Source organism: Ceratotherium simum, chromosome 10, assembly GCF_057802395.1.
Source record: "Ceratotherium simum simum isolate JZ-2026a chromosome 10, ASM5780239v1, whole genome shotgun sequence".
In the NCBI taxonomy this organism is placed as follows: domain Eukaryota; kingdom Metazoa; phylum Chordata; class Mammalia; order Perissodactyla; family Rhinocerotidae; genus Ceratotherium; species Ceratotherium simum.
In genome coordinates this window covers 57,256,334-57,278,440 of record NC_141909.1, presented here as the reverse complement: position 1 = coordinate 57,278,440, position 22,107 = coordinate 57,256,334, and the positions used below count along the sequence as shown (strand labels likewise).

The window sequence follows — 22,107 nt, the reverse complement described above, 5'->3', positions numbered from 1 at the left end:
CCCTCTCTCTCTCTCATTCACTTGTGAATTCATTCATCCGACTCACACATGTTGGAAATGGGGATATGGGTATCATGACGGACCAGTAAGACAGGTCCTTGCCCTTAGAGAAGGCGCGCTGTCCTTAACACACCATTGCTTCCCCGTGGGTGAAATAGCGATCACAGACTGACAGCCGCCACTTCTATTGGCTCCATCTCCTCTACACCTCTTGAGAGTCAAATCTTATGAGAATTACCTCAGAAAGACCCAGTGGCCCTCTGTTCTGGGGTCCTAGGAGAGGAGGGCATGGTAAGTGCTTTGGAGACACACATATTGTATACAAAAACACAACTTCTAAATATTTTATTATACCTGAACTCAGTTTTAAGTTCCCATTTCTGGCAAGGGGGGAAACTTCATCTTAGCAATTCAAAGTAATTCAGTCACTTCAAAATTTTCTCCACCTCTCTGGGGTGAGTACTCTGTCTTTTCAGGATTTCCTGCTTCCCTTCCATTCTAAGTGGTCATGGAGTGGGAAATGCATATTATCTTGGATCAACTTTATACTTTCTTTCTTCTTTGTAGTCAAAGCTAGACTTTTTCTAATTCCAAAAGGTACTTTCACTCTCTAGGGCTGGGTTTTTAAGACTATTTTCTTAAATATTCTTTGAGTTTTTTCAACATCGTTTCCTCGTTGACTACTTGTTCTCAGAGGTATTTGCCCTCCCCTGAGGGCTCTTTTTGTAGAAAATGATCAGTCTGAAAGGTGGAAGAAGGTACTAGATGCAAGAATCACCAGGAGGGGAGCAAGAAACTCAATTATCTCCAGTAGTACCCGACTACATATAGTAGGGTCTCTTTTCCCTAATGACACTTAATTTTAGGGCCAGGAGAGAGAGACCGTAGGGAAATCTACCCATGAGGAAACTTAGGCTCAGAGAATATGATAGGTCGCTTGCTCTGAGCCATACGTAAAGTTACAGGCAAGCAGTTTTATGACATTTTGACTCAGCCCAAAATAAAGCATTTTTTTTTTTAATTATCAAATAAGATATGCAAGAGATACCACATCTTGTCCCTGCATCTCAAGCCATTAAAACCCAAGGGGAAGGATGATGCTCAGAGCTGGCAAGGGCTGACCCCCACCCTGGAGATCTTGATTTGGTTGGTCTGGGGTGGGGCCAAAAGTCTGCGTTCTTTAAAAGCTTCCCAGGTGATTGTGCAGGTCAGCTGGCCATGGGAGCCCAGGTCAGCGTGCCCTCCACTGCCCTGTCTATGGCACTGGCTCAGGATCATAAGGTAAAGACAGAGGACCAAGAGAATCCATGCATCCGCCTCATCAAAATCCACAGAGAGCCACCCCCAGTCCTCCCCTCTGGTCAGGAGTGGATGGCTGTTGTGCTGACACCCTAGACCGTTGCTGGGACTCCAGGAAAGCCTCAACTTCATGAGGAAGTGGGCCCAGATGTCCTGTCCTGGTGGAGAGCAGTGACCAGTGGTTCAATCTCTCTTCCCCAGAGCACCTTGCTTCCAGGCCTCATAGCCTGTTCATGGCCCAGGTGCCCCTAACTTCCCAGCTCCCATCTCTCTCCTTGGGACCTGCTGTCTTCTTGCCTAGAAGTCTTTCTGAAACAGTACTAACCACTTCATGACTCGTGGGTTCTCAAGAGCAGGAGACATTCTGGCAGCTTGCCCTTCTAACCCTGAGCTCCTCCACCGCTGGAGAAAACGGGGCAGGTTAGAACCAGGAAGCCGTTCGGTGTTGAAAGCTAATCAGTTAGGCTCAGAGTGGGCCTAACAAATCTCGGCAAATGGCCCGTGCGACATCCTGTCCACATGGCCACAGGCCAAGGCCCAGGGGCCTCCACTCTTATCCCCCTGGCCTGACCCTCTGCCCACCCACCAGGCAGCCCCTGCCTTTCTCCCCTTGCTCGCCAGCTGCCCCCACAGCAGGAGAGACCCCCCCCCCCCCGCCCCAACCGTGTCAGTATTGTTTTTTCTTGCCTTTCCTTCCTGGTGCTGGAAGGGCCTGCTGAGTGGGGAAAGGGAAGGGCTCCCGCCCCTCCTTCCCTTGGGCAGGCCCTGGCCCCTCTGCCCACAGGCCTGGTGCTCACCTGCTCTCAGCAGCCCCTCCACACTCAGCGGTATGCAGTTAATTGCAAAATGCTTCTGTACTGTCTCCCCCAAGAGCAATGGCCTCTCATCTGGATCATGCTCTAGTTTAGCTTAAACCAAAGGAAAGTGGCTCTACTGATGGCATTTCAGGCATCAGACACATGGAGGAGAGGGAGTGTCCCTATGTATCCCCCCCCAACTCCCGTCACCCCCAAAAAGTCATAGCACAGGGCAGAATAGGCTCCCCCCCAGCCCCCGAGCTGGTTGCTTCCGCAGGGGCAGCAGCACCAGAGAAAAATGTGATCCCATAGCAGAAGGACTTGGTACCTGAGGGAATTCATCATCAGAACTGCAGTCCTGTTGTCACTGGGAGAAAGATTTTGTGGGAAAGACCCTCCAAGTCATTGGGAACGCAAAGCTGCTCTGCCAGGGCCTGCTGACCCTAATCTCGGCTAGAAATTTCCATGGCTGCTCCCCTGGTTCCAGCCTCATGTCCACACTGATGGAGAGCTCCTCCATTGCATCATAGGCACTGAGAAGGATGTAGAGCCAAGCTCTTTCAAGGACTGAATATTTCCTGGGTCATTTCTTCATTTCCGTCTCCTCGGGGAAGGTGGAAGGCATGGTGGTAGTCTGCTGGGTGTGTGGAAACTAAACCCTGGCATCACCCCCAACCTCCAGCCCTCAGACTTAAGGAATTTCAGACCAGGCTTCCTGCCAGGCTTCAGGGGTCCCACACAGCGAGGGGCCCCAGACCTGCCTGAACTTGGGGACCCTGGTGGATGGGTTCTACCCACTCCACAGTTTGGGGTCTTTATGCCTCCTGAGAACAAGCCTCCAGATTCAGACCGTTTCTGAGTGTTCTAGACCCCCTTTTCCTATGGGAGCCTTAGGTGAGAGCCGAGTACCCCCAGGCAGGGGCGGACCTCTAACATGGGGAGTGGGAAGGGCCTAGTGTGAGAACTCTGAGCCGTTTAAAAGGTTAGAAGCTATCGGGGATCTGCTCCCCTGCAGAGTGAAAGAAGATTCCATCCCCTGCCCTCCTCTCCAACAATAAGAAGAAAATTCTAATGCTGCCGAGTTATTGCTATGTATAGGCGTTTAATCTTCACAACAACCTTATCAGTAAAGCACTATTATTATCTGCATTTTACAGTTGAAACCGAAGCATAGAGAGGTTAAGTAACTGGCCCAAGGTCACACAGCTTACAAGCGTCAGAGCTGGGCTTTGAACCTAAAGAGTCCAGCTCCAGAGCCCAGGTTTTTAATTCATCACCGTGCGTGCAGCCTCTTGTCTAGGTAGACAAATGAGTTTGGACAGGCTGCGGCCTGATGGTGAAGAGCCTTAGGAGTTTGCACTTTGTTTGACAGGTGATGGAAACAGCAAGAGAATCTAGAATTGGGGAGTGACTAGGAGAAGTTCTGCTTATTGGAGGTGAACAAGGCTGCCCTGAGCTGGCTTCCCCCTCTGAGCCTACCTACAAGGCCCCTGAGCAGCCCAGACAAGACCTGGCCCGTGGTCTGAGAAATCCAGCTCCCCAAACCCTACTTTCTCCTGACTAGCCCAGGTCTCAGATTCTCCTCCTGTCTGCATCCGATCCCCGAGAGAAGTTGCTGCCCCAACAGCACGGATTCTAGGGACAGTCTTGGTGGGATTCAAAAGGCAGAGGCGAGGGCCAGAGGGACATGGTGGGTTTGAAATGCCAAGAAAGAACAGCTCAGAGGAGAGCAGGGTCTGGGCTGAAAGAAGGAGAAACCCATCCACCCCTCACTCATCCGACACCTGGTTACGTGAGAGCCGGGCGCAGTGCTGGGCAGCAGGATTTCATCAGGGAACCCTGCCCTCCGGGACCACACTTTACCTTTATATTTTAGAGGCCGAGAACAGACGACAAACAAGTACAGTCAATTCTTATTATTTGCAATAGTTATAAAGTAGCTGTGAACACTCAGGGAACACTGAACTCACTGCTCCTGGGGAATATGGACATATATATGTACATAGTGTCACGGACATGCAAAATGCAGTGAAAATTTTGAGTCTCTTAGTGCACACCTTCCCAGCTGATGCTAAACAAGGCAACACTCTGCCTTCTGGTTTCAGCTCCTACAGAGATGATCAGAGGATGGAGACGGGAGGGGGCAGGGCAGTGTAGTGCAAGAATCTCCAGCTCTGGGGACAGTTGGCATCTACCATGGGTTGTTTTTAGGATTTAAGATTATCTGTGTGAGAGATATCTATAGGAGCAATGGGTTCAGTGTTCACTAACTAACTCAGTGTTTGAGGTGACTTTATAGAACCTAGCTGCCATGGATAACAAGAATCAACTGTATAGATTAGTAAATTGGAGGAAACTAACAAGGGACAGAGATGGAGAGTCATATACCGAACCAGAGGGGCTGGTCAGGACAGGGCCTCTCTGAGGAGGTAACATTTAAGCTGAGACCTAAAGGATAAGCAGGAACCAGCCATGCCATGCAGGGTGGGAAGACCGTTCCAGGCAGAGGAACAGCATGGCAAAGCTGTGAAGAGGTAAAAAGCTCGTGTGACCCAGGGACGGAAGGCAGAGAACAGGGACTCGAGAGGAGACCGAATGAGGACATGGTGGGGGCTGAAGGGCTGCACTTGGTCTTCGGTTCACCCTCCTTGTTGGAACTTCTCCCACCTGCCAAGCCCCTGTGGGGCTGTTTGTGGGCCAGAGAGGAAGGAGTGAGGGGGAGGAGGGGCAGGCCTGAGTGGCCACAGAGAGGCTGTCCCCTCACCCCCAGGACCCAGCACTGTGGCTGCCTGACGCTTTCTTGGTCTAGGTTGAGCCTGAGCCATACCCTGGGCTACTACTTCCCCAAAGGCAAATGCCAGAAGGCCTGGAACTGGTGGAATCTGAACCTCCACGTCCACGCGCCCCCAGTCCAGTCCATCTCCTTGAAAATCAACCAGTACATCAGGGTACAAATAAAGAGCCAGGATAACATCGTCTTCCACTTCACCCACCAAAAGAAGCACATTTGCATGAACCTGGGCACCAAGTACAAGGTAAGGTCTCAACTCCCCCCAGCCTCTGCCCGGCGGGCACCCACCTGCACACAGGCCACTGCCTGCTGTGACTGGTCCGTGCCACCGCCCTCCAGGCCACGTTCTGCATCAGTCCATCCCATAGGAAAACAAGGCCCCCTTCATTGACCTGCTGCATGACTGTATACAAAGGCATTCATTTAACTTCTGAGCACTGTGAGATTTGGCTCTGAGGACACTGACATCCTCAAAGAGCTCGACCATGAGCCAGACAAAAAAAGAAAGATGTCAACATGCATCATGTCACCTGACACTCACAACAGCCCTGTCAGATGGCAGGGCCAGAAACGAGGGGGAAGTCTGTGTCCTCAGCCCTGCCCTTGGTGTCCCCTTCCCTCCTCCCCAGACACTCATCTCAACACAAATGACCCCCTGGAAGCCTGAGGTGCACTGCCTAGGCCAGACAAGAAAGTAGCAGAGATGGATCTGTTTCCTGGGGCTGCCGTAACAAATTACCACAAATGAGGGGTGGGGGTAGTGCTTAAAACGATAGAAATTCATTCTCTCACAATTGTGGAGGCTAGAAGTCTGAAATCAAGGTGTCAGTAGGGCCACGCTGCCTCCAAAGGCTCTTGGGAAAATCCTTCCTTGCCTCCCCAGCTTCTGGGTTCCTAGCGTTCCTCGGCTTGTGGCGGCACCTCTCCCTTCTCTGCCTTCATCTTCACAAGGCCTTCTCCTCTGTCTCTCTGTGTATCAAATCTCCCTTTCCTTTCTCTTACGAGGACACCAGACATTGGATTTAGGACCCATTCTAAGTCCAGGATGACCTCATCTGAGGTCCTTAGTTACATCTGCAAAGACCCTGTTTCCAAATAGGGTCACATTCGCCGGTACTGGGATTAGGACTTGGACATATCTTTTGGGGGCCACAATGCAACATACTACAAGCAGTGAGTCTGGACCTGGGAGTTCTGACTGTGAGAGGGCAAGAAGGTGGGCTCCTGAGACCCTTCCCGAGGACCAGAGTCAGGAGAGGATGAAGGGTGCCCTTGGCCCCCCACTGAGACCCACACAAGACCCTGCTCCTGCTCCCGCTCCCCTCTCCTATTCCATGGAAGGCTCCACTTACAGACCCACCAGACCCTCGGAAAGCAGGACTGTCTGAGGAGACGGACAGATGGACATATCTCCTGGGAGGTGAGGCAGATGGAGAAATAGGTTGATGGAAGAAGCAGCCAAACAGCAGACTCTGGCAAAATTAAGTTGTATGAATATTATTTGGAAGGAGAGGAGGGAAGCTGGTAGGTTTAGGGTAGCCAGCCACCTCAGTTTGCCCAGGATTGAGGGGTTTTCCAGGACATGAGACTTTGAGTGCTAAAACTAGGAAAGTTCCAAGCAGATCCAGAGAGCAGATCACCCTAGGTCCCCTTGCCTGGCAAGGCATGCGATTTTACACGCTGAATAATGACGTCCCAACCTCCTTACCTACCCTGGACTTCCCAGAGCAGCCAACCCAGCAAAGAGGAGGCCTGTACTTACACTTGACCGTCCCCAAGTTGTCCATTCGTCCCCTGCCCAGCGGTGACAAGCTAAGAGGGGGCAGCAGGGGTGGAGAGGGCATGAAGAGATGCACCATCTGTCTTTGAGTGACAGTGGGGTTCCATGAGGGAGGAGGGCCAGGAAAGGAAGTCGGTGCTCAGAAATGGTGGGTGAAGGGCAGAGAGCCAGGTGGAGGGGGGCAGTCTGTGTCAGTGGGGGGTGGGCCCCAAATGAAGCAAATCAGCACAAAAGGGACCAGTCACAGTCAAAAGAAGGAGATGAGGGCCGGGGCACAGTGTCAGCAGGGTCTGGCCCAGTCCAGGCAGCCTAGGTGCCCTGGGAAGAACCACACCATTCCACGCCTGGCCTCTCCACTTCTTGTGCAACACCAGGCAGGCCTCTTGCTCTCTCTGAGCCCGTTGTCACCCGCAAAATGGACACAACATTGTTGTAAGGCTTAAATAAGACAGTTTGTGTGACAACATTTCATAAGCTGGATACCTCATAGACATAGAACATATTGGTATTATCCTTTATTATTTCCCCCTCCAGGAGACCCTTTGCTTGGCCTTCTGTAGGCTACAAACCAAGGCAGGAGTCGGCCTAGAGGTGGCCTCGCTGGGGCAGTACCTCATCCCAACAAAACCCAGACACACTCCAAGGGAGCGTGAGCTGGAAGTGGGCCTTGTGGTAGATACTGAAGACGGTCTCCCTCTGTGGTAGGGAATCCATGGGGAGAAGCTGGATGCCCCCAGCAGGGCACAGCCTCTGGAAGGCAGGCCACTGGGCTCCAGGAGCTGGCAACCCTTTGGTTTGGGGTCAGGCTGGGGTGTGGCCTTAGCCCACGCCACCATAGCCTGTGTGGCCACAGGCACAGGCCAAGTGAGTGTGTTTGAGGAAGCAGCAGCCCGTTGCCAGTGGCCAGCCTGGGAGCACAGATTTGCTCTGGAATGTGAAGTTTCTGGGGAAGACTTGGTCCTGGCCACAGGGGCCTAATCCTGGGGTCAGGGGAGCTCGGTGCCTGAGCAGCTCTGACCCTCACCTAGCCTTCAATGAATCCCCACAGTTCATAGTCCCGGAAGTGCTGAGCGAAATGAAGGAGAAAGCAATCCTGGAGGTGGAATTCAGTTCAACAGCTCAGAAGATCCAGTTCCTTCTGGGAAAAATGAGTAGGATCCTGAATTTCCTGACCGCCTCTGATTTGGAAAACTTTATAAAGGCCGCCAAGATTTTTCTAGCGGACATGAGTCTGAGGAAGGAATCTTGCCTCTAGTCACCAAATCGTCCCAGGGCTTCTCCAGCATCTGCTGAATGACTCAGGAAGCTGGAGTCATTGGGCGCATGAAGGAGACCCCCCAAAGCCCTGCTTTTGTCTTTTGAGAACTGGTTTGTAGTTTGGGACCTGTCACAGCTCCTAGGTTTGAAGAAAAATAAAATGTTTTTTGGGGGGCTGACAGAATCTGTGGCTGGGCACAGAAAAGACTTAACCATCAGCCCTGACCTGACAGCATTAGAAGCAAGTTGTTTCAGTAGGCAATACATGTCAACCCCTGTCCTGATGGCTTCTACTGGTCCCTTGAATGCAGAAGGGCCTCCTTTTGCGGCCTCCCTGTGCTTGGGTTGACTCAGGTCTCAGATTGTCTCAGAGCCTAGCACCACCAATTGTTGCCTGTGGGACCTTGGGCAAGTAGCTCTATGCCTGTTTCCTCATCTGTAAAATGGGTCTAGAAATAGTACCCTGGGAGGCTCTCACTAGCTCTGACCTCATCACAAACACCCTCTCTTCCTCCTCTGCCAGAGCAGAGAGAAACCCAGACAGCAAACCAACACTAGCCTGCAGCAGGTCCCCCAAACCAGCAATTGGCTGGGAGCCTGAAAAGACCCACACTTAAAGCCCCTCCAATAGCTGAGACCTTTTTGGTCACTGGTAACAGTCACCAACTCAAGTAGGTAAAGCAAAATGGGAAGTGCGTAGTCTGGATGGAATATGCAGTGGGTCTCAGAAAGGATTGGAGCGTGGGAGGCCTCCAGAAGCCAAGAGGATTTTCATTCTCATCTTTGCGACACTCATCTTGTTCTGAAGACATGTTTTCTATGCATCTCAGTTCCTGTGGCTTTGTCCTCTGTTCTCTCTCTGAAGACCCCAGTGATCTCTGATTGGCCTGGTTTCATCTGGAGGCCACCCTTGGTGCAGTCCAGTGTGGTAAGGGGGGGGTTATGTCTTGTAAACATAGCTCTTAGTTGATGCCTAAGCATGGGAAAGGGCAGTAGTTTCTAGAAAAGAAGGACTCAGGAGGTAGGCATCCCCCTACAGTGGGCCTTTTATACATCCCTGGGACACTGCAAACTTCCCAGGATGACCTCAGCTGCAGTCTAGATCAAGACAGTGTGGGAAACCCCTTCTTCCCACTCAGCCTAGCAATTAAGCTATTCCCTGCCGTGAGCAGTGACACCCAGGCCCCACCTTCGTGGCCCTGCTCTCTGAGCTCACACTGCCTGCTGCCAACCTTCACCCGAGCCTTGGCATCACCCCAAACCACGACAACTGAGCAGCTGAGGGGGGACTCCAGTAAGTCTGGCAGTGGTGGGCGTTACACAGTCACTTCCACCGTTTGGCTGTTGCAACCTTGCTGGCGAACAGTCTCATCAGCTAACACAACAGTTACTCTGTTGCCAGGTAGTGAGCCACAACTGACAGAGGGCCACTGTAGAAGCAAACCTTCACAGGCAGCCTCAGAGTTGCGGTGTGCCCCGTTAGTTCTGCACTCTGCTCAGGGTGCACAGAATCCCCTTTCCTTACCAGGCGCTAGAGACAGAAGCTCCTGTGTCAGTCTTGGCAACAAGTCCTCCCAGGCTTGCGGCCGTGTCTCAGCCAGCCCCGATGTTTCTCCTGCTAGAATAGGAGGCAGTTTGCTGTGGAACTGAAGACACGTGTGCTCTGGGACCAGCCAGCCCTGGGCTGAGGTCTTGGCACCACCTAGCTCTGGGACCTTGGGTGAGGTTGTAAGCCCCTCTGTGACTCAGTTTCCTCACCTGTAGTAGAACAATCCCAGAACACACCTCACTTGTTATGGTTAGGACTAAAGGAGATAGCCTCTGTAAAGCACTCACATTGTGCTTAATAGACATGGGCTTAAATTATCGTGATGCTTAAATTATCGTCTGCCAGTTCCTCTCCTAGGTCTTCCTCCTTTCGCAAAAGCTGAAAACAGGATTCCATTAAGGCAGAGGTTGTCATCAGGTGGCCTTGCGGGGGCATTTTGTTTGGTCAGCCCCCTGTTTTAAAATATTTTGTTTCTGACATTTAAAAGACAGGAGATTTCACCTAGAAATATGAATGTCCAGCTTATCATGTAACTGCTGCTCTGTGCCAATGCTACCGACGGCTGGACAGAGTAACACGGCACTCGGACTGTTTTCACAAAGAAAAGCGAATCACCTCACAGCCTGTGATGGAAGTAATGGAAGTAGCCAACCAGATGGCCAGGAACTATAAAAATCCAGATCCCACTCCTGTATGAGTTTCCCAGGGTTGCTGTAACCAAGTGCCACAAACTGGGAGGCTGAAACAACAGAAATGTATTGTCTCACAGTTCTGGAAGCTAGAAGATCAAGGGCTTCCCTCAGAAGGTGTGAGGGAAGGATGTGTTCAGGCCCCTCTCCATGGCTTGTGGCAGCATAACTTCAATCTTTACATGGCGTTCTCCCTGGGTGCACATCTCTGTCAAATCTCCTCTTTTATACAGACACCAGTCATATTGAATGAGGGGCCCACTTAGCGGTTAAGTGTGCGCGCTTCGCTACTGGTGGCCCAGGGTTCTCATCCTGGGCGCGCACTGACGCACCGCTTCTCCAGCCATGCTGAGGCCGCGTCCCACATACAGCAACTAGAAGGATGTGCAGCTATGACATACAACTATCCACTGGGGCTTTGGGGAAAGAAAAAAAGGAGGAGGATTGGCAATAGATGTTAGCTCAGAGCTGGTCTTCCTCAGCAAAAAGAGGAGGATTAGCATGGATGTTAGCTCAGGGCTGATCTCCCTCAAAAAAAAAAAAAAAAGAGTTAGGGGCCCACCCAACTGTAGTATGGCCTCATCTTCACCAATTACATCTGTAACAACCTTATTTCCAAATAAGGTCACAATCTGAGGTACTGAGGAGGTTAGGACTTCAACATATGAATTTGGGGGAAACACAGTTCAACCCATAACACCCTCTCTGCCTCACACCCCTGGACCCTCCCGGGCCCTCACCTTCCTGAGGGGACAAATTCTCTGACTCTTTACCATTTTACTTAGCTTCAATGACTTGGCAGGAAAAGGCACTTCTCCTAGAAATGAAAATGAACTAAGTCGGGCTGTTTATCAACACTAACCTCCACAGTTACACATGAAGCTTTCCTGATGGGTAACTTAATCGGTGGATGCCCCAAGGTGTCCAGAAGGCACTCATCCAGTGCCCACAGAAATTAATTACTAAATTAGGCCATGCAACAGACACTGAGTGCCCAGCACTGAGTGTGCTGATGGTCCACAGAGAACAGAACAAGTGGTCTATTCTCAGCAGGATTACAGAGTGGGAATCAGAGAAGCAAGAAACAGCAAAACAATGAAATTGTTGCTTTGTGGAGGAGCACAGTGGAAGCAAAGGAGAAGAATCACCTGGGGGGGCGGGGAGTCACAGAAAGCCTCTCTGAGGAGGTGGCCTTTGAGCTGAGCTACAGGATAAAGAGGGGCAGGCTGGGGTGCATGCTGGGAGTCCCCGGGAGAGGAGACGGTCTGTGCAGAGATGTGGAGAGAGCGGCCATCTGGGGCAGACATATAAGGTTATGGCATTTGGAGACATGTTGGACAAGTATCTTTTTTTGGCTGTCCAACCTCCAGCCCCCCTTCCTTTATGGAGGACACCACCCCTGTGAGTATTTATTAGTGGACAGCAGTGCCCTGCCTCCCGCTACGGAAACTAAAAAAGATTCTATCGGTCAGAGTCCAGTCAGAACACAGAAACCACATCAGTAATTTGAACAGGGAGAATGTAATATAAATTATTAACAAGTTGGGGCTGGCCCGGTGACATAGTGGTTAAGTTTGCGTGCTCTGCTTCGGCGGCCCAGGTTTCACAGGTTCAAATCCCAGGCAAGGACTGACACACCACTCATCAAGCCATGCTGTGGTGGCGTCCCACATACAAAATAGAGTAAGATGGGCATAGATGTTAGCTCAGGACCAATCATCCTCAGCAAAAGGAGGAGGATTGGCAACAGATGTTAGCTCAGGGCCAGCTCAGTCACCAAAAAAAAAAAAAAAAAATTAACAAGTTAGTACTGGGCTTGGGAGTCAAGATGGCGGCGTAGGCAGACTCTGAACTCACCTCCTCCCGTGGACACAGCCAATTTACAACTACTCGTGGAAAAATTACCCCTGAGACAGAACTGAAAACTGGATAAGAGGAACTCCTGCAACAACGGACAATCCTAACTGGGGTAGAAGAGGCAGAGACTCCCTTCTGGAGAGGAAAACGCATACCTTCACAAGCCGCCAGCTTCACGGCCGCCGGGAGCAGCTCACAGGCTGGCAGCCTCCCTGGAGGCGCGGCCCTGAGCCGAGGGCGCCCGGGCTGTGGGCATTTTGTGGACCCAGCACAATTGAGACCAGCAGCATAATATCTGACTTTGCCTGCTACTAAAGCATTGGGTAGCACCCCAGAAACCCGGTTCACAAAGAAACTAAAACTGGCTCTTAAAGGGCCCGCGCACAAACTCACCCGTTCCAGAAAGCATCCTAAAATCACCGGAAAGAAAGGTGCACGGTAAGCTTCGTGACAAGAGACTCACCTAATAGGCCCTGAGTGCATCTCGGTGAGGGGTGAGACCTCTCCAGGGACTGGGACATTGGCGGCGGCCATTGTTGTGGCTCTGGTGTGAGCGTGCTGACACAGACGCCATTGGAGTTCTCCCTGAGACCTGCTAGCCCAGGGTCTGCCCGCTAGAGCACCGATTTAATCCAGCTCAGCCAGGGCAGGCAGCCCACCCTAGAGACTAGCCCCACCAAACAACAAGCCCTCAGGCAACGTGTGGGCCTGCATAGATTGGTGACTGGATTCTCTGCAGCCTGGCAACTGAGCTGACTTGAGCGGGGCAGGGTGTGCATAAGGAGCGGGTGGAGAGTGTGGGGCGGTGGCAGAGTGTGTGGGCTCCCGCCAGTGGAGAGACTGGGTCCACTTGGGAGGTCGGGCGCCACACGGGCAGGACTGTGTTGACTGTGTGTGTGGACCTGTGGGCGGCAGGGCTTCTCAGCCACAGAAGACTTGTACTTCTCAAAGACTCCACATAGGAGGTTTGCTCCACCTTCCAAAACCTGAAACAATTGGGTGCTCCTGTGCCTGAGGCCAGCCCCACCCAGCTGCAATCCTCAGAGAGCTGACAAGAGACCTAATAGGCTAGAGGCTTACAGCAATTGTAAGACCCTGAGCCTAACAACCTGCCACGCTGGGGGCCTACTCACTTAAAAGAAATACTGCAACACAAATGTGGTATTAGAACTTGCAGCCAACTGTGCTGGGGCTCCCCACACCTGATAAAGAGACTGAAGGGCCCACAACAACTACAAGCAGCTGAGCATTACAACAGCTGGCCAGGAGCATAACTCAGCCTCCCTGGGTGCCTACAGGGAGAGCAAACAGGCCACAGCAGAAGGATACACGTAGCCCACTTAGGGGTCACCCCTGGAACATTGAGAACTGAGGGAAGCACACTGGAAGCCTCCTAAGCCATCACTTACATAAGGTCACCTATCCAAGAGCAGGAGACGAGCTGACCTACCTAATAATTAGACACAAGCACAGGGAAAGACGCAAAATGAAGAGGCAAAAGAATACATTCCAAGTAAGGGAACAGGACAAAACCCCAGAAAAGGAACTTAGTGAAACAGAAATGAGCAACCTACCTGACAGAGAGTTCAAACTAAGAGTGTTAAGGATGCTCACTGGATCTGGGGAGAAGAATAGATGGACTCAGTGAGAATGTCAACAAAGAAATGGAAGATATAAAAAAGAACCAAGCAGAAATGAAGAATACAATACTGGAAATGAAAAACTCATTAGAGGGACTCAAAAGCAGAGTAGAGGATACAGAAGAACGGATCTGTGAGCTGGAAGAAAGACTAGAAGAAATTACCCAAGGTGAACAGGTAAAGAGAAAGAATTAAAAAGAGTGAGGACGGTCTAANGGACCTCTGGGACAACATCAAGCGCACTAAGATCCGTGGTATAGGTGTCCCGGAAGNGGAAGTGCGGNACAAGGGGGNAGAGAANCTATTTNAGGNAAGAATAGATGAAAACTACCTAACCTAAGGAAGGAAACAGACATCCAGGTACAGGAGGCACAGAGAGCCCCAAACAAGATAAACCCAAAGAGGCCCACACCAAGACACATCATAATCAGAATGTCCAGAATTAAAGATAAAGAGAGAATCCTAAAAGCCGCAAGAGAATGTCAAGTTACATACAAAGGAAACCCCATAAGGCTATCAGCTGACTTCTCAGCAGAAACCTTACAGGCTAGAAGAGAATGGCATGATATATTTAAAGTGCTAAAAGGAAAAAACTTACAGCCAAGAATACTCTACCCAGCAAGGTTATCGTTCAAAATGGAAGGAGAGATCAAAATTTTCCCAGATAAGCAAAAATTAAAGGAGTTTGTCACCAAGAAACCAGTGTTACAAGAAATGTTAAAGGGACTGATTTAAGGGGAAAGAAGACCACAAATAGGAAAAATTATCTATTTCCACGATTAGAGCGTAATGGATACAAATGCACAAAGAGGTTGGATATGATATCAAAAACATAAAAGGAGGGAGGAGGGTAGTTAAAGAGTACAGCTTTCAGACAGAGGTCAAACTAAAGTGACCATCAATCCTGTATAGAAGAAGAAAGGAACAGAGAAGGACTACTAAAACACTGAGGAAAAAAAAAAAAAAAGTTAAAAAATGGCAGTAAGTACATACTTATCAATAGCTACTTTAAACGTCAATGGACTAAATGCTCCAATTAAAAGGCATAGGGTGGCTGACTGGATAAAAAAACAAGACCCATATATATGCTGCATACAAGAGACACACTTCAGACCTAAAGACACTCACAAACTGAAAGTGAAGGGATGGAAAAAGATACTCCATGCAAATGGCAATGAAAAGAAAGCTGGGGTAGCAGTACTCATATCAGACAAAATAGACTTTAAAACAAAAACTGTAAAGCGAGACAAAGAAGGGCATTACATAATGATCAAGGGAACAATCCAACAAGAGGATATAACACTTGTAAATATCTACGCACCCAATGTAGGTGCACCTAAATATATAAAGCAATTATTAACAGACATAAAAACAGAAATAGACAGTAACACAATAATAGTAGGGGACTTTAACACTCCACTTACACCAACGGATAGATCATCCAAACAGAAGATCAATAAGGAAACATTGGCCTTACCCGACACACTAGAACAGATGGACCTAGTAGATATATACAGAGCATTCCATCCAAAAACCGAAGAATACACGTTCTTTTCAAATGCACATGGAGCGTTCTCCAGGATTGATCACATATTAGGCCACAAAACAAGTCTCCATAAATTTAAGAAGATTGAAATAATACCAAGCATCTTTTCTGACCACAAAGGCATGAAACTAGAAATCAACTATAGGAAGAAAATCAGAAAAGCCACAAATACATGGAGATTAAACAAAATGCTACTGAACAACGACTGGGTTAATGAAGAAAACAAAGAAGAAATCAAAAATACCTGGAGACAAATGAAAATGAAAATACGACATACCAGAATTTATGGGATACAGCAAAAGCGGTTCTAAGAGGGAAGTTTATAGCAATACAGGCCTATCTCAACAAACAAGAAAAATCTCAAATAAACAATCTAACAATGCACCTAAAGGAACTGGAAAAAGAAGAACAAACAAAGCCCAAAATCAGTAGAAGAAGGAAATAATAAAAATCAGAGCAGAAATAAATGAAACAGAGACCAAAAAAACAATAGAAAAAATTAATAAAACCAAGAGCTGGTTCTTTGAAAAGATCAACAAAATAGACAAACCTTTAGCTAGACTCACCAAGAAAAAAAGAGAGAAGGCACAAATAAGTAAAATCAGAAATGAAAGAGGAGAGGTTACAACAGACACCTCAGAAATACAAAAGATTATAAGAGAATACTATGAAAAACTATATGCCAACCAATTCGACAATCTGGAAGAAATGGATAAGTTCTTAGAATCATACAATCTTCCAAAACTGGATCAAAAAGAAGTAGAGAATTTGAACAGACCAATCACCAGTAAGGAGATCGAAACAGTAATCAAAAACCTCCCCAAAAATAAAAGTCCAGGACCAGACGGCTTCCCTGGTGAATTCTACCAAACATTCAAAGAAGACTTAATACCTATCCTTCTCAAACTCTTCCAAAAAATTGAGGAGGGGGGGAAGCTCCCTAACTCATTCTACGAAGCTGACATTACCCTGATACCAAAACCAGACAAGGACAACACAAAAAAGAAAATTACAGGCCAATATCACTGATGAACATCGATGAAAATCCTCAACAAAATACTAGCAAATCGCATACAACAATACGTTAAAAAGATTATACACCATGATCAAGTGGGATTTATTCCAGGTATGCAGGGATGGTTTAACATTCGCAAAATCAATCAACGTAATACACCACATTAATAAAATGAAGAACAAAATCACATGATCATCTCAATAGATGCAGAGAAAGCATTTGACAAGATCCAGCATCCATTTATGATAAAAACTCTGAATAAAATGGGTATAGAAGGAAAGTACCTCAACATAATAAAGACCATATATGAGAAACCCACAGCTAATATCATCCTCAATGGTGAAAAACTGAAAGCTATCCCTCTAAGAACAGGAACCAGACAAGGATGCCCACTGTCACCACTCCTATTTAACATAGTATTGGAAGTCCTAGCCAGAGCAATCAGGCAAGAGAAAGAAATAAAAGGGATCCAAATTGGAAAGGAAGAAGTGAAACTGTCACTATTTGCAGATGACATGATTTTATATATAGAAAACCTAAAGAATCCACCAGAAAACTTTTAGAAGTAAAAAACGAATATGGTAAAGTTGCAGGATACAAAATCAACATACAAAAATCAGTTGCATTTCTGTACACTAACAACGAAGTAGCAGAAAGAGAAATTAAGAATACCATCCCATTTACAATTGCAACAAAAAGAATAAAATACCTAGGAATAAACTTAACCAAAGAGGTGAAAGATCTGTACACTGAAAACTATAAAACATTGCTGAAAGAAATTGAAGAAGACACAAAGAAATGGAAAGATATTCCGTGCTCTTGGATTGGAAGAATTAACATAGTTAAGATGTCCATACTTCCTAAAGCCATCTATAGATTCAATGCAATCCCTATCAAAGTTCCAACAACACTTTTCACAGAAATAGAACAAAGAATCCTAAAATTTATATGGAACAACAAAAGACCCCGAATAGCTAAAGGACTCCTGAGAAAAAGAACAAAGCTGGAGGTATCACACTCCTGATTTCAAAATATACTACAAAGCTATAGTAACCAAAACAGCATGGTACTGGCACAAAAACAGACACACAGATCAATGGAATAGAATCGAAAGCCCAGAAATAAACCCACACATCTATGGACAGCTAATCTTTGACAAAGGAGCCAAGAACATACAATGGGGAAAAGAAAGTCTCTTCAACAAATGGTGTTGGGAAAACTGGATAGCCATATGCAAAAAAATGAAAGTAGACTCTTACCTTACACCATACACAAAAATTAACTCCAAATGGATTAAAGACTTGAATGTAAGACCTGAAACTGTGAAAGTTCTAGAAGAAAACATAGGCAGTACGCTCTTCGACATCAGTCTTAGCAACATCTTTTCAAACACCACATCTGACCGGGCAAGAGAAACAATAGAAAAAATAAACAAATGGGACTACATCAAACTAAAAGCTTCTGCACAGCAAAGGAAACCATCAACAAAACAAAAAGACAACCTAACAATTGGGAGAAGATATTTGCAAACCATACATCTGATAAGGGCTTAATCTCCAAAATATATAAAGAACTCATGCATCTCAACAACAAAAAAACTAACAACCCAATTAAAAAATGGGCAAAAGACCTGAACAGACATTTCTCCAAAGAAGATATACAGATGGCCAACAGACACATGAAAAGATGTTCAAAATCACTAACTATCAGGGAAATGCAAATCAAAACTACAATGAGATATCACCTCACGCCCGTCAGAATGGCTATAATTAACAAGACAGGAAACAACATGTGTTGGAGAGGTTGTGGAGAGAAGGGAACTCTCATACACTGCTGGTGGGAGTGCAAACTGGTGCAGCCACTATGGAAAACAGTATGGAGATTCCTCAAAAAGTCAACGATAGAACTACCATATGATCCAGCTATTCCACTGTTGGGTATTTATCCAAAGAACTTGAAAACACCAATTTGCAAAGGTACATGCACCCCTGTGTTCATTGCAGCCTTATTCACGATAGCCAAGACTTGAAGCAACCTAAGTGCCCATCAAGGGACGAATGGATAAAAAAGCTGTGGTATATATACACAATGGAATACTACTCAGCCATAAGAAACGATGAAATCCAGCCATTTGTGACAACATGGATGGACATTGAGGGCATGATGCAAAGTGAAATAAGTCAGAGGGAGAAGGTCAAATACCGTATGATTTCCTTCAGTAAGTAGTAGATAATAACAACAATAAACAAACACATAGGGACAGAGATTGGATTGGTGGTTACCAGAGGGGAAGTGGGGAGGGAGGAGGGTGAAAGGGATAATTGGGTACATGTGTGTGGTGATGGGTTGTAATTAGTATTTTGGTGGTGAACATGATGTAATCTATGCAGAAATAGAGGTACAATGATGTACACCTGAAATTTTTACAATGTTATAAACCAATGTTACTGCAATAAACAAAAAAAAAAAAAAAACAAGTTAGTACTAAAAGGGAACGAAAAGAGAGCTCTAAGAAAAATAAGAACAGCAAAGGCAGCCCTCTTTCTCCCACCTCTCCCTCCCTCCCTCCCTCTCCCACTCTCTCTCCCTCTCCCTCTCTCTCCTCTCTTTCAAGAGTACCCAAGGAAGGAACTAAGAACTCAGAAGAGGATCTTCCACCAACACCAAGGCTAAGATTCACACCAAGCTGGGCAGATGTGATTGTAGCCCACTGACTGGTGGGGAAGTTCACTGTGGGGCTGGAGGGTTGGGGGGCTGGCGCTGGTGCACAGGAAGTGGCTGCTAGGGTGCAAAAGCTGGTCAACAAGAAACTTCCCACCAGGATGCCAGGAAAACTCACTGGAGAGCCAGTGCCACCAGACCCCCATGCACTGCTGATGGCAGGAAAGTAGAAGGAAAAACAGACACATCAGAAAGAGAAAGAGATCCCCTTCCCCTGCGCCTTGTAGTGTACCTCTAGCACCTACAAAGCCTAACATTGCACCAGCTGGCAGAGGAGAAATATTCTCAGGGTCCAGCTCTGGAATCTTTTGTGTGTGTGTGTGTGTGTGTGTGTGTATTTGTGTGTGAGGACGATTAGCCCTGAGCTAACATCCATTGCTAATCCCCCTCTTTTTGCTGAGGAAGATTGGCCCTGGGCTAACATCCGTGCCCGTCTTCCTCTACTTTATATGGGATGCCACCACAGCATGGCTTGACAAGTGGTGCGTCGGTCCACGCCTGGGAGCCGAACCCTCGAACCCTGGGCCACCAAAGCGGAGACTGTGAACTTAACCGCTGCACCACCGGGCTGGGCCCTAGCTCCAGAATCTTAAAGCAGGGCAAAAAAGAGTGGATTTGGAGCTAAGAGGCAATAAATCGATAACTGGCACAGAGAGAGATTGTCCTCCTCCCTGCTCCAGCACTCAGTTGAAGCATGGAAAATCACAGACACACACACACACACACACACACACACACACACACACATGCACATGCACACCCCACGGGGAGTGAGCTTGGCTGCGATGAAAGGAGTTGCAGTGATGCCCAATCCAGGCCCCTGCCACAGCAGTGGAGTCTGGACCAACTTTTTCCACTTTGAAAAAAAAATGCATTGGCGATGCTTCCTGTCTTATCCCTCTGGTCCTCCAGCCTCTGGTCTGCCCCTAAGTCCTTTGTTTCCTTCTGATAAAGCCCTTTCCTGCTCAAGTTAGACAATGATGTCTTCTATTGCCTGCACTCACAGAGGATGAGGAGTGAGGAGATGAGGCTGGACAGACGCACAAGGGCCTGACTGAGACAGCCCCGTGTGCCATCCGGAGTTTAAAGGTTTATATTCTGGAGCAAAGGGGAGGGAGGGTGCCCATAAGACTGGGCTCTGGTAGTAATGATACCGAACCAAGTGGGCTCACCTCCTAGTGAGTTAAATGACTCTACACCAGTGGAAGTTGTCTCACAAAGTAAAGTGTATTTGCAGCAAATAGGAGGCCATGAGGAATCATTTCCAAAGTCATAGCCTCCCACAACAAAGGAAAGCAGGAAATTTTATTTGGTTGGGGAATGAATATTCAAAAGGGAGAGGCGGGTATTCGCTTGCACAGTCTCAGTTGGAGAACATGCTTCCACATAATGAGGCCTAAGCTCCTCCTGGAGAGATCTTTGCATTAAAATAAGGCAAAGGTCATGGGCATAGCTCTCGTGGTGAGGCTTGGTCAGTTTCAGGATGGCTGGTGGTTACATCTCCTTAACACACAAAAGGACAAGAAGCAACTTGGAAAAACAGTTAATTGCTTCCAAACCCACCTTTGACTTTCTCAAGGCACCTAGTCAGTGACAGTAAAGGTATTTCAATATTCTAAGCAAGGAATATTGAAAACGAGGGCCTTGACCCAAGGCAACAGCACTGGAAACACAGAGGAGGGGAGGAAATAAAGAGCTATGTAGGGCAGAGAACAGGCCAGACTTGGTAATGATGGGTGAGGTAGGGAAGGCCACATGACTGGGGCAAAAGAGTGGATTCTTTCATTTGTTCAACAAATACTGAGCACCTACTGCGGGTGCTATTCTGGGCACTGGGTATACAGCAGGAAATGAAACAAAGCTCCACCCCCCATACAGCTTACAATCTGGGTTGGGGGGAGACAGACAAAAAACAAACAAGCAAAATATATCATGAGTCGGTATGAAGACAACCAAGCCAGGGGAGGGGAACAGCAAGTGCTGGGGATGGCGGGTTGCTCAGGTATACAGCAAGGTTGCCCAACCTCTGCACTACTGACATGTGGGGCTGGGTAATTCCTTGTTGCGGGAGGCTCCCTTGTGCACTGTAGGATATTCAGCAGCATCCCTGGCCTCTACCAACTAGAAGCCAGTAGTACCCCCATACACCAGGCATACAACCAATACTGCCTTCAGACATTGCCAACTGTCCCCTGGTGGTGGTGGGGAGCTCATCCCTTGTTGAGAGCCACTGCTGTAAATCATGTTTGGGTCTTTCTGTTTTGTTTGTTGTTAGTTTTATGGCCCAGCATGTCTATCTTGGCAAAAGTTCCAAGTACTTGAAAAGAATGTATTCTGCAATTGTTGGACAGTCTGAACTTAATAATGAGGAAACCAAGGCACATGAGGCTGTGGTTCCTTCTATCAGACAACTGGCCTACACTCGTTTTTAAAAAAAATAAATCCCATGAAAACAAGCAAACAGAACCATATGAGGAGTGGTCTAAATTAAAAGAGACTAAAGAAGAGAGGAAGTCAAGATGGCAGCGTAGGCAGACTCTGAACTCACCTCCTCCTGCGGACACAGCCAATTTACAACTACTCGTGGAAAAATTACCCCTGAGACAGAACTGAAAACTGGGTAAGAGGAACTCCTGCAACAACAGACAATCCTAACTGAGGTAGAAGAGGCAGAAACTCCCTTCTGGAGAGGAAAAACGCCGCCTTCCCAAGCTGCAGCGCCTCACGGCAGCCCGGGAGCAGCCCACAGGTACGCAGCCCTCCCTGGAGGCGGGGGGCCCTGAGCCAGGGAGCGCCCCCGCTGTGGGCATTTTGTGGACCCAGCACAATCGAGACCAGTGGCATAATATCTGCCTTTGCCTGCTACTAAAACATTGGGGAGTACCCCCCAGAAAAGCTGGTTCACAAAGACATTAAAACCGGCTCTTAAAGGGCCCACACGCAAACTCACCCATTTCAGAAAGCAACCTGAGATCGCCAGAAGGAAAGGTGCACAGTGCACCTTGGTGAAAAGAGACTCACCTAATAGGCCCTGAGTGCATCTCGGTGAGAGGTGAGACCTCTCCAGGGACTGGGACATTGGCGGCGGCCATTGTTGTGGCCTGGTGTTGGCGTGCTGACACAGACGCCATTGGAGTTCTCCCTGGGGCCTGCTAGCCCAGGGTCT

The 22,107-nt window shown here is 48.0% G+C and overlaps 2 protein-coding genes across 3 annotated transcripts in view; one reads left to right on the top strand and one right to left on the bottom strand.

Annotated features, from left to right (window-relative positions):
• Positions 1-7,922, top strand: part of ERICH6B (glutamate rich 6B) — a 45,701-nt gene extending 37,779 nt beyond the window's left edge. Inside the window, exons 11-12 of the mRNA XM_087435744.1 lie at positions 4,906-5,131; positions 7,716-7,922. Coding sequence (XP_087291870.1) covers positions 4,906-5,131; positions 7,716-7,922 — 433 coding nt within the window. The remainder of the gene's footprint in view (positions 1-4,905; positions 5,132-7,715) is intronic.
• The window catches only part of CBY2 (chibby family member 2), a 132,931-nt gene extending 110,824 nt beyond the window's left edge, over positions 1-22,107 (bottom strand). The window contains exon 1 of one of the 2 annotated variants that reach the window (XM_087436048.1): positions 21,963-22,107. The gene's annotated coding sequence lies outside the window, so the exon portion shown is untranslated. Of the gene's footprint in view, positions 1-12,482; positions 12,558-21,962 lie in introns of those variants that run through there. The other variant, XM_087436047.1, reaches the window with a different exon arrangement.